The following is an 18,629-nucleotide window of genomic DNA, read 5'->3' on the forward strand; positions in this document are numbered from 1 at the left end:
AATTGGGGAATTATTTCCAGATGTGATTGTCATTTAAGGAATAATTTTGACTCTTTTATGAATTAGAAGTGAAAAAAACCCCCCATATTTATTTGACTGAGTGAAATGCTTTAAAATATTTTACCTTAGCTAGTCTTTCAGGGTCACCAGGATGTCTTGGGATGACCTTCTGCAGTCTTTGGAAGCCATAATCTATGGTAGGTTCATTTAGAGCTGGAAGGAAAACATAAACCCCCATCATACTATATGAATATATATATTTATTTTTATATATTTATTTTTATATATATATTTGAGATATACCTATATATATATTTTTATATATTTATTTTTATATATATATTTGAGATATACCTATATATATATATACGCCTTTGAGATTTATATATTTGAGATATATATACCTTTGAGAGATACCTATATTTATATTTTTATATTTATAAAAATATATATACTTTTGAGTTATACCTATATATATTTTTATATATGTAAATACATATACCTTGGAGATATACTTATATATATACCTTTGAGTATATATATTTGAGATATATATCTCTTTGAGAGATATATATATTTGAGACATATATCTTTATATTATATATCCATATATACATATACACCTTTGAGATATATTTCTTTGATATATATTTATCTTTGAGACATATGTATCTTTAAATATATATATATAAAATATATATATAAAATATATATAAAATATATATATATCTATATATATAAAACTATATATTTGTATGGCTCTATCTCACTAAGGGAACAAAGAAATCATGACTTCTGCCCTTAAAACTGCTCCAGTTCTGACTTCTCACCACCTACCAAAGGCTGAATGAATAATTTGGGAGACACAGCAGCACCATCACAAAATACCTCTTTTCAAGGTGAACGTTTTTGCTCTGGACAAACTGACCGTGGCAGGAATAAAGCAAATTATGGGACAAACATAAATGAGAGCAGGTCTCGTGCTGTTGGTTGTGGAGGCAGAAATCAGAGTGTGGTATTTGCTTTTTTAATAAACGCATCCCGCACGCGCCCCCGACGTTCTGCAGCCCCAAAGTAGGGCACAGCTCTTCGTTAAGACACGTTCAGCTCTCCAGTTGTGTTCTGCAAACATCCCCACTTCCCTGGAATGATGGGAATCTCTGGTGGATAAACCAGGAGGTTTTGACCCAGATCTTTAGTCAGCAAGAGCTGGCAGAGCCCTCCCGGCACCGCTGACGATTCCGGAAAGCTTCCCGTGCTTTCAGAGTGAAATTGTGTTTGGAACTGGGAAATAAGGATCTCATTTCTGGTTGTTCAGGAGGAGACTCCGATTTCCACGGGTGCAGAACCCAAAAGTCAGCTCTGCCTGCCTCTGACACGTCAGCACGAGCAGTGGGCACCAGCACAGCCCCGGGGATGTTTTCCTTAGAATTTCCTTGTCCTTCAGCGTGTGCGTTGGAACACAGACCCCACATTCATGCTGAGGATCCTGCTCAGAGTTTCGTGACACATTTAATAAGTAACATGTGCAAGTCCTTCAGCACTGCCCTCATTTGGTGCTGGATTTGATCCTCTTGTACCATTTGTGATTCTTTTGGAAAAAAAATAGCTTTTTTTTTTTTTTTTTTAAACGACTGGTGACTCTGGCACAGCTGAAAACCCCGGATTGCAAGAGATGCTGGTGGCACTTATTGAATTCTTCCAAAATATCCTCAGCTCCTTCCAGGAGAACCATCTCAGGCACCAGGAGGATGAAACTATCAAGTGAGACAGACTATTCCACTGCTCCAGGCTCTCTGTTTGTCTGTGTCTGTCTTTGGTATAACGACACGAAGGTAAAAGGTCATATTCCCCACTGAGATACATTTTATATTTACTTTTTATTAAATAATTATGGCATGGCATGAAGTTTAAATATTACAGGAGATAATCAAGTGGGAATTGAGTAGAGAAAACCCAGACCTGAGAATTTAGTCTTGGCTATACTTAGAATGTCTTTGCTCTCCACTGGGAGCCATTCTGGTTTGCTTAAGGAGTTTAATAATACACATTTCAACTGCCACAGAATCTACATCCCAATTGGGAAGAGGGGTTTTTTTTGGGGGGGTGGGTTATTTTGCCAATAATCCTGAGGATTATAGGGCAGTTCTCTCAAGAGCCTGTACATCATTATGTGCCATTTCTCTTCTTGATTACCAATCTAATCATTTGAGTTATACATCTTCAGCAAAAGAAATATGAAACATAGAGGAATCCAAACATATATCTATGTACATAGTTCACTAAAAATAGCTAATGGGAATAGGCAAAATGCTAATTTGGGAAGAAGAAACTGGCCATTGTTCAACCAACATTTTTCCAATGGATTGGCGTGGAGATTTTCATCCTGATGGATAAACAGAAGCAAATCATTTCTCGACAGTGCTGAATTGTTCTGAGAACTCAGCCCTTCTGAATCAATGTATATATTATGTCTTTCAGCACAAAGCTTTTCTGTACAGCCTGCAACCAAATTGCCTGCTACTAGTTTCACTCATTAATGAAACAAAAATATCTCTGTCGTGAAATCCTGCTAAAAAGCAGCATTTATGGGAGTAAATGACACCTTGCTATAGAATCCAGCAGCAAGTTTAAACAGCTCCCCCACAATGCCACTTCCACTGAGAAAAGAGCTACTGGGTCAGTAGGGATTTATCTGTGTATTAGACAGAAATATGCCAAAATTATATCCCAGTGCTTTTGGGTTCCTGGATTCAGGGACCATGAAGGGGACTGACACACAAGCAGGCTGTTCATTATGCCCTGGAAAACAGACACCTGAAATTAAACCCCCCAGAAAACTGATTCAGGCCCAGCAAAAATCCCTTTGGCAACCCTCATACCCAGCGTTTTAGGCTCGAGGGGTCTCTAGAACTTCCCAGAACACGGTTTAAAAAACTGGGCATGACACAACCTAATGTATGCAAAAAAGAGCAGCCACCTTGTGAATAAACTAAACTGTCAGCGAGCCCAAGAACCTCACTCTAGAATTACTGTTTTAAGCCCAGGTTTGTTAAGGTCAGCACTAGGGGGGGGGGTTTAAACATGCCACGGATTGACTTTATTTATTCGAGGCTCCAATGGATTCATTCCCAACCCTCCAAAACCCATGCTTTCATTTTAAATACACTGTGACTCGCTGGAATGGGAGGAAAAATAAATCCTCACAGCTGAGCAACTGCTGCCATGACACCTGTCTGGAGCTGCAAAACCTGCTCAGCAGCTCAGCCCAGCTCAGCTCAACGGGGACCGGCTCCGACACCCGACGGTAGCAGTGCTGACATTTAAAGTATTAATTATTTCACCACACATCAAAGCACATAGGACTGCTGAAGGAAGATGATGTTATGAAGATCTGCACAATTTACCCTGAGTGACAGCTCGTTCTGATGTTGCCTTGGGAGATGTGCTCTCTCTCTCCCCCTCTCCGCCGGTTGGGGAAGGGCCACATTCCTTGGGAAAGGCAGATATTTCCTTGGGAAAGGGTCACATTCAGGCACCTCAGCAAAGCTCTGCAGCTTGTCTTTGCTTTGCTCCACGAAGCAGAGCAGAGGGCAACCAGTGGAAATGAAATATGGAGACCTCCAGGAATATCCTGAACCCAGAGGGAGAGCAGTGTTTGCAGGGGGATGCCCAACCTTAAAGAGGGTAACAGAGAAAAGGCACCTGTGGCCTTAGAGCTTGAATCGTGGAATCATGGAGTGGTTTGGGTTGGAAGAGACCTTAGGGATCCTCTCATTCCATGCCCTGCCATGGGCAGGGACACCTTTCACTATCCCATGTTGCTCCAACCTGGCCTTGGGCACTTCCAGGGATGTGTCAGCCACAGTTTCTCTGGGCAACCTGTGCCAGGGCATCACCACCCTCATATGTCTAACCTGAATTTCCCCTGGTTCAGCTTGAACCCATCACTCCAGTTCCTGATGAAGAATCCCTCTCTGGCTTCCCTGCAGGCCCCTTCAGGTGTTGGACATCTCTTATTCCCCGTGTCTCTCCCAGGTTAGGGCAGTGGCAGGAGCACATGTTTGCTGTCACCTCAGCTGTGTTCTGGACAAGGGCACTCACCCTTCCAACCTGCAGAGCTCTCTGCATCCTTCCAAGTGTTGTTTCCCAAAAGACCTCCTCAAATCTACTCACAGGCTGTAGCAAACCAGTAGCTTCCTATCCTTGGAGCCTGGCACAGAGTCTGATACAGCACAACCCCGAGCCCAGCCTTTCCCACGGATGATTTTATATTGCATTGCTCTGACAAGGGAACCCCTGGAGGATTTCTGCTCAAGCAAGGAAAATTATGTTCCAAATCTCCCTGATATACACATTTCCAGGTTAGCATCCCTGTGACAAGGTAAATGCAGAGCTGTGATCAAACCTGAGATATGAAAGCCTGCAAGACATGCCCTCAGCTGGCGTAAACCGATGTGTTATTAAAGTCAGGGGAACTATAATGGAACTACTTACAGCAGCAGAGAATTTGAATTTGTGTAGTATTAAAAGCAGAATATGAGGCTACTGAAAGATTACCAGCAGAGAAAAAAAATGGCTTATTGCTGTAGGAACAGCTGATGGGAGAAAAGTAATTCAGAACATCGAGACGGGTCTGTGCCAACCTGCGTTCTCCCGGATCAAGGTGCACAAGGGGACTGAAAGTTTAGCTGTGGGGATTTAAAAATGCACTCTTTATCTCTCATTTCAAGTATTTTAAGGATATACTTAAGTACTGACGTTGGTTCAGCAGCTGCCACTAGCACCTAACGAGCCATTTCTGCAGGTTTTGCCTGTTCTCTCCAGGACATCGTTACACGCCTGCAGGATCCCCTTGGCTTCACTCTTACGAGACGTTTTCCAGCTGGGAACCTTATGGAAAAGTCCAGACATCCCATTCTGGCGATGAGAGGAGTTTGATGGCTGAGCTGCAGCACCCTGAGTGATAACCCTGAGGAGTGGAAATGCTGACAGACCCGTAACTGCAGCAGTGCCAGCACAGCACACTTTGCAGGAGCCCATTATAAATACACATTATGAGCTCCCATAACAGCTCCACTGTGGCATTTAGATTTACCCTTGAAATGTATACCTAATTTTTATATTCATCTCTTCAACAGTTTATCATTTTCCTCTTCAAACAGTCTTCCTGTGACTCTTTAAAGAAGAAAAAAAGTGAAAGAAAAGCTCAAGTATAATCGGGTCAAACATAAATATTTGATTGTATATTAAATATTGGGGGCATAGATCCAATACTGGGATCACTGTTGTTTCCATCTTTTAGGAGAGTGTTGTGTTCTGGCAGTTAAAGGACATGACTAGAACCTGTAAGACCTATTTTCCTGTCTATTTTTCCTGTACAACCATAGGCAAGGGGTTAATCTTCCTCCTTTTGTGGCAACATCTCACATATGAAAGAGAAGCACATGTCTTTCTGTAACTGATTGCCCATTTCTGATGCCCTGATAAACCTTCTGGTTTTACATGAATAATTATTCTTCTTATGCCTTTGAAGTGCCTACAGCCACCCACTCTCTGTTTTTCACATGACTTGACCCTTTGTGCTTTTCATCAGAGGTTCCACCTCAGCACTTGATAATTGTGAAGGACTTGATACAACATGACCCTGATAATACTGAGGCTGTTTGTTCTTGCTGCTGTTCCTGGTTCTGACAGAACTACATCTTCCCCTGATTTAGTTTGCAGGATTTCACACTTTTCAGTCTCCTGGGCTTGATGTTCCATGTCTGCATTTCTTAGGGTTTGGCCAAGTGCAAGCTGAAGGTATTTAGAGGAGAAATTCTCATTTATAGAGGCAGCTACACTAGTTATTAACACTTAAAGTATCAAGAAAATAATAAAAAAACAAACCAGATTTTTGCTATGATGCCCAAGTCTACACTACCAAGAATTATTAAATCTGCTGAAGTTTCCTATTCAGTATTTTATATGTATTAGTCTTCTACATTCTACCCAACAAATAGCTGCCCTCCTGTGCTCCAACCGAGCATATTTTGCTATTTATATTTTTCTATGGATGCACACGTGCACTCTGTGGGCAGTGCCATTTAAACAACCTGGTTTCCTGAGGCTTGACCTGCTGGTAACTTCTCTGCTGTCTGATAACATGGTTGAGCTCTTCACCCTTTCTTCCAGTGAGGGATTAATCGAGATTTCATCCAAAAACCCGCTGGAACTGCACCTTTGATGCTCCACAATCTTTCTGATAAAATCTGACAGAAACTGGGGAAGAAGTTTGAAAGCTGGGGGAGTTCTGAAGAAGCCTTAGGATCATAGAATCATGGAATCAGAGAATCATAGAATCGTGGAATCATAGAATCAGCTGGGTTGGAAGGGACCTCCAAGATCATCAAGTCCAACCCTTGATCCAACCCTGCCATGGTTCCCAGCCCATGGCACTGATGCCACATCCAGGCTCTGCTTAAACACCTCCAGGGACAAGGACTCCACCCCCTCCATGGGCAGCCCATTCCAGTGTCTGATCACCCTCTCTGGAAAGAATTTCTTCCTAATCTCCAACCTAAACCTGCCCTGGGGCAGCTCCAGGCTGTGCCCTCTTGTCCTACGGCTGGTTCCTGGCAGCAGAGCCCGACCCCCCCCGGCTCCCCCCTCCTGGCAGGGAGCTGCAGAGAGTGAGAAGGTCTCCCCTGAGCCTCCTCCTCTCCAGGCTGAGCCCCCCCAGCTCCCTCAGCCTCTCCTCACAGCACTTGTGCTCCACACCCTTCCCCAGCCTCGTTGCCCTTCTCTGCACCTGCTCCAGCCCCTCAACATCCTTCCCAAACTGAGGGCCCAGAGCTGGGCACAGCACTCCAGGGGTGGACCTCACCAAGGAAGAATCACTTCCCTGCTCCTGTTGGCCACACTATTCCTGATCCAGGCCAGGATCCACTGGCCTTGGAAGCAGAAGGACCCTGCCTGCCTGACCATGGCTTCAAACCATTTGAAGCCCCCATTTGTCCACAGGACCACAGTGGTTTCCTGATAACACAGGGAAGGGGGGGAAAAAAAGCCACCCTGTTATTTTCCTAGCTTAGAAGTTGTTTTTATTGCTATTAGCAGCACCAACCTGGGGGAATTAGTTACCCAGGTGAGGCTCTACCTCAGAGCTGTGTTTCTTGTTCTGCCTGCCGTGGTGGGAGAGCTGCAGGTTCTTGGAGAGACAGATTGGGAAGGTGTTTGGCCAAACCCTCGCTCCAGCAGCTCCTCTGAGGTGTTCCTCAACATATGGCAGGAGCACCCACTCGCTCCTCAGAGGATGGGAACACACATCCCTGTGCCAGGGACAGCAGGAAAACAGGCAGAGGGTGTTTAACTTTCTTTTCTGCTGATTCCTGTGTGCAGCTTCACGTCCTTTTTTTGTGTGGAAGGTCTCAAATTCACACCTCAAAGAGCTGCACTGGCCTGACTCACACCCCCCCTGGATGGTACAGATCAGTCTTGCACTTAAAACAGCTTTACAACAATAATAAGACTTTTTTTTCATAGAGGAATAGATATTTTTATGACACATTTCTCTATTCTAACCCTCTTTCAGCACAGGCACCAACAGCTCAATGTTGAAGACACTGAGGGCAAGGCCTCAAGGAGCAGAAAAAGAAGAATTTTACATTTAAATCTGTCATAAAACCTGACAAAGTAATAGTATCTCTTCCTCTAAAGCACCTGCAAGGTACTGAAACCTAAAGGTATTTGCTCACAGGCTTGATTTGTCCTAATCAATTTGAGTTGACTCAAAATCAGTTCCAGTCAATGGATATAATTTCAATACTTTTGATTAACTGTGGATTAGGTCTCTATTATAACAAAAACTTATATTTCCTTAATTATAACTGTAATTGTAGACTTAATTCTTGCTGCAAGTTTCTAGGCGTGGCAGTTGCATGAATAAATAGATAAATACACTAATTTAGGGATATAAAATGGCATAAAACACTACCAGGATCTTCACATATCACTGACTCTTTCTAAAGTCTTGACCTGTCAGATTTTCATTCAAATTTTTCCACTTTTGGGAAAATTCTAACTAATTCATTCAACAGGTGGCAAAGTTTTTACCTTCAAATTTTTAATTAAAAATTTCTTGGACCTTCATCATCATTTTTTGTGTTAAACTATGATTTAAAAATGGATACTTAGAATACAAAAAGTGTATTTCATGAGGATCGTAGGTAGCAAGAAGCTTACATAAAATTAGATAAATCCTTCCATTTTTGGGAAATCTGAATACGATTTGGAAGTCCTTCAAGTCAGAGATAAACCCATCCTTTAGAACTCAGCATTCTCCAGCCATGGTTTGTAATTTCAGGAACTTTAGTGCATACATTGCATGTCATCACTGTCACTTCTGGTCACCCTGGTGCCACCTGATTTCTCCTTTCATGTCCATATATCATGTTCTCTAAATAAGTTGATAATCCACCTAAGAATTAGAAAACCCCAGATTTGTTTTCAGCTCTTTTGGCTTCTCTTGGTACAAGATGCTCTCCTGGTCCTCTGGGATTATCCTGAAAATGAAAGGTTCTCCCCAGCTAGAGAGGAATGTAAAATAAATACTGTTCTGGATAAAACAACTTCTAGAACGTGGAGCAGTGTTACCATGTTCCTGCACACTCAATATCCAATAGGCAGACCCACTTTTTGGCAACATGAGCTTTAATCTGGAAAAATCACATCCAAACTGCCCGAGTGGCCTTCAAAGAGCAAGAGGACAAATAAAAATAAACACACGAACCAAGCTGAGAGTTGTCGACACCAAACACCAAAATAAAAAGCTGGGAGCTCCAGCCCCCCCAGCCAAAATCAGTCACCTACCTGTGTAAATAAACCTGCCTGGTGCACCTTTGCAGAACTGTTTGGATTTGTAGGATAATGTCACTTCGACCACGCCGGGAATGTGCCGGGGAGGCGTCTGGACTCGGATGGCGTGAGGGGTGATGAGCTGGAATGGCACCAGGAGAGGCACAGTCAGGTGCTTGTGTCACCCTTTTACTTTGTGAGTACATAACAGAATAATATCACAGTAATAAAAAGGTTTGGGTTGGAAATGACCTTTAAAGACCACCCAGTGCCACCCCCTGCCGTGGGCAGGGACACCTTCCCCTAGCCCAGGTTGCTCCAACCTGCCCTGGGACACTTCCAGGGATGGAGCAGCCACAGCTTCTCTGGGCAACCTGTACCAGGGCCTCCCCACCCTCATCCTAAAAAAATGCCTTCCTTATATCCCTCTTTCATTTTAAAACCATTACCCCTGGTTCTGCCATCACAGGCCTGAGTTAAAAGGCTTTATTCCTGTGTAGGAGACACAAAGTGACACATCTGGTCCAGTTCCTTGCCTTCAGGAGAAGAAGACACATTTTAGGATGAAATCTCATCAGGAAACTTGTACTGTTAAGCCCATTGGTTAAATGCTGGCTTATCCTGAACTCAGAGGGAATTCTTTCTCTATTTCTCTCCCTTTACCTGTCTCCAGATGCCCAGAATTGTTCAGTCCCATTCTGTCTCCCTCTGAGCAGTTGACCCCAATAAGATCCCACAGCAAGGAAAACACGTTCCCCGAGTTCCCCACCCACAGGTTAACATGGCCTGCTTTCCACCCCACCACTCCTGGAACAGGGATCACCACTGTTCCTCCTCAGGGAAGGGCTTTTTCTACCCACCTCACTCCACACCAGCATGGTCCCAAACACGACCTGCAGCCCGTCGAAGAAGTTGTCCCCGATGATGATGACCATGGCCCCGCCCGTGGTCCACCCTTCACTGGGGCTGATGGCTTTGATGCAGGGGGTGGCTGAGCAGAACACAGAGGACATCAGAGCATCACGTTAGGAGGGCTTTTAGTTTGGTTTTTTTTTTTTTTTCTTTTCCCCCAACAGCTGTTTGGAACACTGGGTGTAAATCCTTGGAGCGGAACGGTGAAATCCTGGGAGCCTCAGGAGCAGCTTCACCCGTCCACACCTGGGAATTTCTGAATTCCCAGAGCTGGCAAAGGCCTAGGACAAGTCCTCTCCAACCATTCACCCATGAAGGCTGCTTCACCCTTCCACAAACCCCAGCAAATAAATAATAAATAAATAAATAAATGAATAAAAGCGTGTTTTCTGCCTTGCAAGTGTTAATTACTTACCTATTCATTACTGGCACTTAACATGGTGTCATTAAAGCCTAATAGGCCAACTGTAGTGAGTGTAAAAATGAAATGCTTAAATGATTGTGCAGAGGCTGTTTAAGAAAAAAAACCCCAACCCAGCACCCACTCATTAACATGTGATCCCACAAAAACAAACCCTGTGGAAAAAATAAAAAAGGCAGAGTCAGGTTTGTTAAATTTATCAATGGGTGAAAAAAGATATGGGAATATCAAATGTCTCCTCCAATTCCTATCAGGAGACAATTTCTAATCATTTTCTTGATTTTATAGAGTAGATTTTTTTTTCCCTTCTCTCTTCCATATGTTCAAGGCCTCTGGACTATACATCCCATCAGGAACCCAATATGGTTTCCAGGCCATAACCAAAGTCAATCCATCACTCCATTCCCAATGTTGACAGGGTCAGAGGTGGAGGGGAACTTTGGCAGTGCTCCAAAAACATGAGACTCCTTTGAACAGCCAGTCAATCACATCCAATCAGTCAAGGAAAAACTGGATGGCTTCCTAGGCTAGGAATCCTGGGATTTTCCTTCTACCATTTCACTGCCCGCTGGGGGAGAATTAACACCACTCTGAATTCTTTACTGATTCAATCATTTTCTTCCAGTTCATTAATTCTTCTTTTAGGTTGATACAGGGCACAGTTAAGAAGTGGGGCAGCAAAACATTATAATGAAATAATATCCTTGCTTGTCTTTTCTACTAACATCACCAGCTCTTCTCACTTTCCCTGGCTGCAGGGGAGGGAGAAGCAGACACAAGATAGCATTTTCCAGTAATTTGGAGTGTGAGGGAGGTGGAATGTGTCAGGAATGAACATACAGGGAGAGGCAGAGGGAGAGGAAGGGCTTTTTTTTTTTTTTTTTGAGGCTTAGCAGATACGAGGGTTTGTAATTGCTTTAATACAGTCCCCAACCCATCCTGCAGCAGGCCATGAGCCTGGCTTAGCCAAACAAACTCCCATCAATTAGTGTCAGCTCCCTCTGTGCATCGTTCTGCTCCGTGCAGAGTTTGTTTAAGGGAACCAGTGACACTTTTTCATACACATCTTGTGCTGCAGCAGCTCTGTTTAACTAAGATGTCATGTTGCCTAATTTGCCTGAAATCAAATCTATCCCAGCTGAATGAGAAGGCTGAAATTTCGATGGTGCTCGGTGTTTTCTGTGTTTTTCATCTTTGCAGCACATACTAATTAATAAATTGGAGGGGGAGGGGGAGCCAGTCTCTTAGATGTGAAGAGGAGCACATTTTGCATGCAGTAGACACTGTTTTCCTGCCTCTTCCTTCTCTAAACCCCCTGAGGGTCTGCAGTTCCCCCTTGGCTCCCCTTCCCTCCTCAAAACAAACAGAAACTGAAGAATGGGGGAGATGTTTTTGCATTCATTCGTGCTCTGCTCTCCAGACAAATATCCCACCTTCTGAGGGGTCAAGTCTCCTCGCTCTCCGTCCGTGCTTGGAGTTGTTGTGAACAAACATGTTGTCAGACACTGCCAGCACGTGCCCATCAACGTTCACTGTTGTTGATAGCACAACCTGGATGTTGAGAAAGGGAAGGAAAAGGAGGCAGGTAAACAATTTGCTTCGAGATTTGCCTTCTTAAGTATTAATTATTCGGTTCAGCCAAAGCCCTGCTCCGTTTGGAAAACAGCACCACGTCCTGCAGGGTTTTACACCCCGGCAGGAAGGGGAGGAAATATTTTCAGCCTTCATTCTGGGCATTAATTCCATTTAACACAGCATCCTGAGGGCCATATAAAGGCCTGGCTGTATAATGAACCAGCCACTGCAGATGGCCCTAAATTCAGTTGCTGAGGTGCATTGTGGCATTGCTGATGGCAGAGAGGGCTGTGTACACCAGGGCTCAGAGCAGCCCAGCAATGTGCCCTGGGATCCTCCTGCAGGCTCCCAGCCATCTGCTTCTGGCACACTCATGCAAATGGACCTGCATCTGCCTGGAGACGGGGCTCCACTGCCTGCAACTCCATGAAAACCAACTAAAACCTGCTGCTGACATATCAGTGCCTCCTGAAAATCATCTGAGCCCGAGGACTCCAACTCAAGCAGCAGTTTTTAAGCCTCAGCCCCCATGACTGGGCTCCAGTAGCGTTTGAATTCTTAGAGGAAGTAACTGTAGATGTTAATTAATCCCACTTTAGTTTTTACAGTATCCAAAGCTCTAAATCCCCATCAATCCAGAAATATGTGCGCCCTTAAACCACAAACTTTTAGGAAATATGAACAAACTGTGGTTTAGCTCCTGAAAGAAGATGTGTCTTATTGAAACATTCAAGTTTGGACCATCAGTTGGTGTAAATCAGCTTAATGGTGTAAATCAGCTTATGCCACTACACACCTAGAGAGAGTCAGAGCTATGGAAAATCAAACCCTGGATGAGTTCATGGATTTTCAGAGACAGCTGTCAGAGTCCAGGTAAGAGAATGTCAGGCTCCAGTTGCTGATAAAACTCTATTCAGCATACAGAGGAGAAACCTTGCCCTCCCCGGGATTGTGAGAGCTTGAAGAACACTTTCTTTCTCAAGACAACTTTAATTCATTCCAAAAGGCTCTTGTCATGCTGTACTCTTATACTTCTCAAGCATTCTTGTCACAAAATGTGTTGCTTTTGTGTGCCAACTGATTTCCTCATTGCACATTAGGGTGGAGTGTGTCTCTATCCAAAGGGAACGTTTCCCGCATGACATCGCTGAGCCCACTCAGATGCACTTCATTATTTTCCCTTAAACAATGGAAATAAATTTTAATCTCTCACTGGCCAGCGCTGTGGCAACAAGGGAATAGCCCTGAATTATTCCAGTGTCTGAAATATTTACGACAAGTGTTTAAATTGTAACCAAATGTAAATAAAAAGTGATCATTTCTATACAGTTACCCTGTATAATATCCACGGGTCTGAACTCACCCACACGAGGTTCTGTGTGATAAATACACACCCACACACTCTCAGGATGAGAGACTGAGAATATAGGCAGACTCTGAGTGTACACATATAGAATTATAGAACATCCTGAGCAGGAAGGGACCCCCAAGGATCATCCATCCCACTCCTGACCCTGCACAGACACCCCAAAATCCCACCCTGTCCCTGAGAGCATTGTCCTCCTGGAGCTCTGGCAGCCTTGGGGCTGTGACCAAACCCTGGGGATCCTGTTCAGTGCCAACCACCCTCTGGGGAAAGAAACTTTCCCTACTGTCCCTCCTAAACCAGCCCTGACACAGCTGCAGCCGTTCCAGGGTCCTGTCCCTGCTCACAGAGAGCAGAGATCGGTGTCTGAATAATCATTTGGGTGTAAAACACAAGGTCCATATTTTGGTAAGAGATGTAGGGATCCCCAGAGCCTGAGCAGACCAGAAGACAAGTGCTGAGCATCCAGCAGGAATGGAAGATGCACTTCCAGACCTCTGTCCAAGTGTGGTTCCATTTGGATTCACCTTTCCCACTCCTCACAGGAGGCTCAGAGCCACTTGGAATGTCACAGGGACAGGATGAGTGCAAAGTTCAGATCTGAACCCAAAGTTTTGGCTCTTATTTGCAGTCCTCTCCAAGGTCCTGCTGAAATCCAGCAGAGCCCTTTGTCGTGGCCACAGCAGCTCTACCCAACTCATCACCAGTGGTGGGGAGTGAGAGCTGTGAGATCGTGGGTGCAAAAAGGGCTGAACCTCTTTGCTTTGCTCCAGCCATTGCCTCTTGCCTGGTGGAGATCACGACACAATAGTTTCATACTGAAGATTAAAAAACAATGTTTTATGGATAAAAGGAAGAGGAATGTGCATTCCAGTATGGTCTCTAACTCCCAGGCCCTTCCCTCTCACAAGCCAACTGCTTTCCCCCAGTGAGTATTTCCTGGGTCACGAAGGGTGACCCCTTCCATCTGGAATCAATCAGTCAACTCCTGACAACTTCCTGAAACACCTCACTCCATTTCCTGTTCTCTCCCCCTTCCCTCTTTCCCCCTGGTTTGCTTCACTCTTCAAAACTGCAGGCCACAGCAGCTTAATGTTAGAGGGTCAGACACAGTTAGACTCCAAAACACTACACAAGAACACCTTTGACCTTCAAAAATCTTTACATCTTAGCTAAACAAATCAAGGTCAACGTTTCTTACCATTACCTTGTTAACCATTTCTGTGCATTTTTTGCCAATACCCTTCTGAACACGTATTTATCAATAACACTTGTTCTCCCAACGTCGTAAAACAGTCCAAGCCCCTTGTTTTAAGGTCCCTGCGTTTAGTGCCGATGAAAGGTGATGTGCAAACTTCCCTGGAGATTTAAATTCTCACTTTTGCCCGCAGCAAATCGCTGGCAAACGGCTTTGGTGGGTTTTTCTTCTCCTGCTCTGCTGGCACCACTGCTTGTGTGTGAAAATTTGGTGTCTTTGCCTGTTCAGTTGAGGGTCTTTTCTCCAAAATCAGTGGTTAATGGAAAAGCTAACCCTAAGGGAATGATCTGAGAACAACAAAACATGTTGTTGTAGTCCGTGGATAGGTAGGCCAGGTAGGCCATTGTAGGCCAGGTAGGCCGCGGATTCTGGTCCTTTGGACACGAACAGCACAAAGACTGAAGATTTTGTGCCACCTGGGTCAAACACCTCTGCTGGAGTTTCAGAAGACAACCAAGCAAGAAGTGGAGAGGGCAATGTGCTGTTCCTTTGTCCTTCCAAACACAGATCCCATCTCCAGGAGCACCGAGGCACTTCCAGGGCTCCACGTGTGTTCTCAGCAGCCCTGAAGTTCTCTCTGCCAACCTGCAGGGTCTTGCTCTTGCCTGTGAGGCCACAGACCCAAAGCAACGATCCCCCAGCACTCCTGGAGAAATGCCTGTGCTGGATCTCCCCATTATTGTGTCTCCCAGGTGGATTTGGGTGAGGCAACCCCTGCTCAGAACCCCTGAGGAGGGTTCACCCCCCGTGACATGCAGACAAACCACCTTTAGCACATTAAACTGGGGCTCTCTGCCCCTCCTTCACCTCCCTGCACAGCTCAGGGGGTTGGATTTCTTTCCAAACCTTCACCTGGACACTGCAAATTTCCCTCCCCCACCTGCACACTGTCCCAGTATTTCCATATTCTAATGTGTGCTCCTCTTCCAATCCCAGATATGCAAATAAATACACCTCCCCATGTATTTTAAAGCTGTATCAGTCACAGACACCTATTTAGACATATGGTGCAAACATTCCAGGCATACAGGCATTGACTTACATGTAACATATCTCATCACTGTGTAAATGATCTCTCTCAAAAAATTCCTGTTACCATTCCAAGTGTGGAAAAAATTCTTTATGACATTGTACATCTGGAAACAATATTACATTCCTGATGCACTTTCCCTTGTAACTCTCCAGTTGCAGCGCCATGTTATTTTAACTTTAAAAAACAAAACAAAACAAAAAAAACCTACTATGAGGATTAAAAAATGATCATCATTATTATTATTATTTTCCAGCTGAGTGGAAGGAAAGATGTCAGGGCTCATCCTGCTGCCTGCACTTGGACAGGGCTGCCATTGATGTCAACAGGCTTTTTGGTTGAGGGAGTAATTCAGGAGTAGAGCCTGGATATGATGTGTTTGCTTCATAGTTGGATTAGGAATAAGATAAACAACGTGGAAAATGCCAGCAGAGCCTCTCTCTGCTCCAAACTTCCATTGAATTCTTTGGGAAATCCTCCCTGAGCCCCCTGAGCCTGCTGCCAACAGGACAAAGTGTGCTCGTGGCCTTCATTGCAGGCTGGGGTCTCCAAAGTTTCTGGGACACAGGGCAGGAGACAGATCCTGGGTCACCTCCACCTTGTCTCCTGCTGTTCCAGACACCCAAACCGTGGAGCTGCTTTTAGAAAGTCATTTTCCTCCATTTGGAGCTTTTGCCTCTGACACTCCTCTTGTTTTAAAGCCTCCTCGTCCTGGGGCTTGGGGCATTTATGGTTTACAGCCTAAATTCCTTCCTAGTCACTTTATATTTAACAGTAGCTTCAAAAATTCTTCTTTCCCATCCTGTCCTACCTGAGGATCTTTTCAGACAGCAGCTCCAGCCCTTCTCAGTGCATGTCCCTGAAATTCTGGAGCCCAGTTCTTGACCAGCCCCTCTCACCTCAAGGACCATTCCTGCAGCTGCACCAGTGGCACTTTCATTCTCTTTTACTATGGTTACACCAGGATATTGGATCCAACAAGGATCCAGTGGGGTACAATGGTAAAGATGCACCTTCCTTTCTCCTGGCAGGATGGGACACAGTGGATCTCCTCTGTGGTCTGATTTTAATGGATGAGGCACAGCTCTGGGAACTCACTGTCCCAGAGGCTATATAGGCTGCAGATCTGAGCAAATTTAGCTCCTTGAGACCTTTTTGTCTCGCAGTTGAGTCAGTCCTTCCCTTCCTCACACAGAATCCAAAATAACAGCACCTTCTGCTGGGTCAGTCACCACCTGATGAAGAAATTTGCCCCCCAGCCCAGGCCCTGCTGATCCCAGCTGCATGTATTTTGGCATCTATACCTGGGAAATTAGTCTCCCATGATGATCAATCCATGCAGTATTCACCTCTAACAGCTCAGTGATCCCTATCCATACCCAAATCTGGGTCTCTGACACATTCCTTCCCCATCAGTCCAAAAAGGGATTTTGATTCGGACCGGTTCTGTTTTATTCCCGCCGCCCCTTTTTGGTTCTCCCAGCCCACATTCCTTTCTCCCGGTCTCACCCCACCCCTCTTAATCATCTTCCATCCCCCTGGCTGACACAGAGCCCTCGGTGCTTTGTGGCACAGCAGAGCTGGGTGAATTCCCAGCCCCAGCCAGCTTTGCTCACGTGCCTGATGATGAACTGAGCCGAGCGCTCGGAGGTCAGGAAGGAAACCTCCCCGGGGATACACCTTGTTATTTTTCCTTTCTCTTCCCCCCTGGAGCATCCAGAGGGGGGGCTGTACCTGCCAGGAAACATTCCATGTCATGTTTTCTGCTGAAAACAGAGGGCAATTACTGACCTTTCTCTTTTTGTTCCTACAAAAGCGTGTTGGCTCAGAGCTGACCAGTGTTAGCACCGATGTTCTGCCAGGAGCTGTTTAATCCCAGTGTTACTGGAGGAAGCAGAATTCCCACTCAGCAGGGGTGGGGTGTGTGATCACCAGCTCTCAGCTGAAGCATTTTAGCTGAAGTGCCTCATCTTAATCCCCCAGAATTATTGGCCCCCATCACACTCTGGTCGTTACCATGAAGTGTCATTGGGCTTCAACCAAGTTCTCCAGGAGAAATCCTCATTAAATGGGGGGCATCAGTTTTAATATTTCTTTTTTTTTTTTTTTAAATTCCACTCCTGGGAGAATCCTTCCCTGAGAATACAGCACAGACTAAATTTCCCTGTGTAAACTCAGATTTGCAGAGTAGCTGAACTCAAACAGTCAGCACTGTGTTTGAAAAGGTGATTTTAGGATGCTTTTTACCCCCTTTTTCCACTAAAAGCTTTCACTTGAAAATATTCTAATTGATAAATAATAATATTTACTCCAGCTGAATTCACAATATGTTCATATTACTCAATCTCTGTGGGTTTTGGGCAGCCATGCCATGAAAATAACCGTGGAAATAGTTCTAGAAAGATTCCCTTTCCCTTCTTTACCCACTGGCATTGAAGCAGTAAGTGATTCACAATAAAATTATGTTGCTACAGGAGCAAAAAAACCCACTAAAATAATGATCACACATTTCTTCACTTCTGAGGTAAAACATGTTTTTCAACAGCAGAAAAATATTTGTATTTGGTTAAAAAAAAACCAAAAAAAAAAGGAAAGGTAAGAGATTTTCCTCGTATCTTTGAAGCTCTACTTAATATCAAAGCAAATTTCAAGGAGTTAACCTGATCACAAAGCAGCTGGTGTTGCTCTCCAAACTAAAGAATTATACTAAAAAAAAAAACCACCCACCTCTTCAGGCATCTGGAGCTGGATTAAATTTGCAATGCAGTGTTAATGTAACCTTTCCTCCTCTTTTTCTCCCCACTCTCCTTTTTTCTTTTCTTTTTTTTTTTTTTTTTAATGACTGGGATAGAAGTGAAATCTAACATTTAATTCAGCTGAATGTGTTGCAACTGTGCCATAAAATATTGAGGTCTTGTCATGTATCTACAAGGGAGGCTTGGGCCGGGCTCAGAGACCGGATCCCAGGGCCTTGGAAAACTGGGAATGAGCCAAACCAAGCCCAGACTGTGCAGCTTCACACCCATCTCTAATCAGAAGCATTGACTTGACACTTTTCCAGCCATGAGTAACCCTTCTTCCATGCTGGAAGAACTCAATAGGATGCATTGTACAGCACTTATTTCCATGTCTCTTATTCATATTTGGGTCTCAACAACAAAGCCTGAGTTTTGGGCTTTCATTCAAGCTCCAAAGAGCAAAAAAAAAGGGGGTTGGTGAGACCTTTTCA

At 44.4% G+C, this 18,629-nt stretch overlaps 1 protein-coding gene across 1 annotated transcript in view; it reads right to left on the bottom strand.

Annotated features, from left to right (window-relative positions):
- Positions 1-18,629, bottom strand: part of EBF2 (EBF transcription factor 2) — a 133,720-nt gene that overhangs the window by 13,679 nt on the left and 101,412 nt on the right. The window contains exons 8-11 of the mRNA XM_027665204.1: positions 11,605-11,722; positions 9,699-9,829; positions 8,854-8,980; positions 125-213 (exon numbers count right to left, since the gene is read on the bottom strand). Of these exons, the coding sequence (XP_027521005.1) occupies positions 125-213; positions 8,854-8,980; positions 9,699-9,829; positions 11,605-11,722 (465 nt within the window). The remainder of the gene's footprint in view (positions 1-124; positions 214-8,853; positions 8,981-9,698; positions 9,830-11,604; positions 11,723-18,629) is intronic.

This window comes from Corapipo altera, unplaced genomic scaffold (assembly GCF_003945725.1).
Source record: "Corapipo altera isolate COAL_440 unplaced genomic scaffold, ASM394572v1 171, whole genome shotgun sequence".
Lineage (NCBI taxonomy): Eukaryota > Metazoa > Chordata > Aves > Passeriformes > Pipridae > Corapipo > Corapipo altera.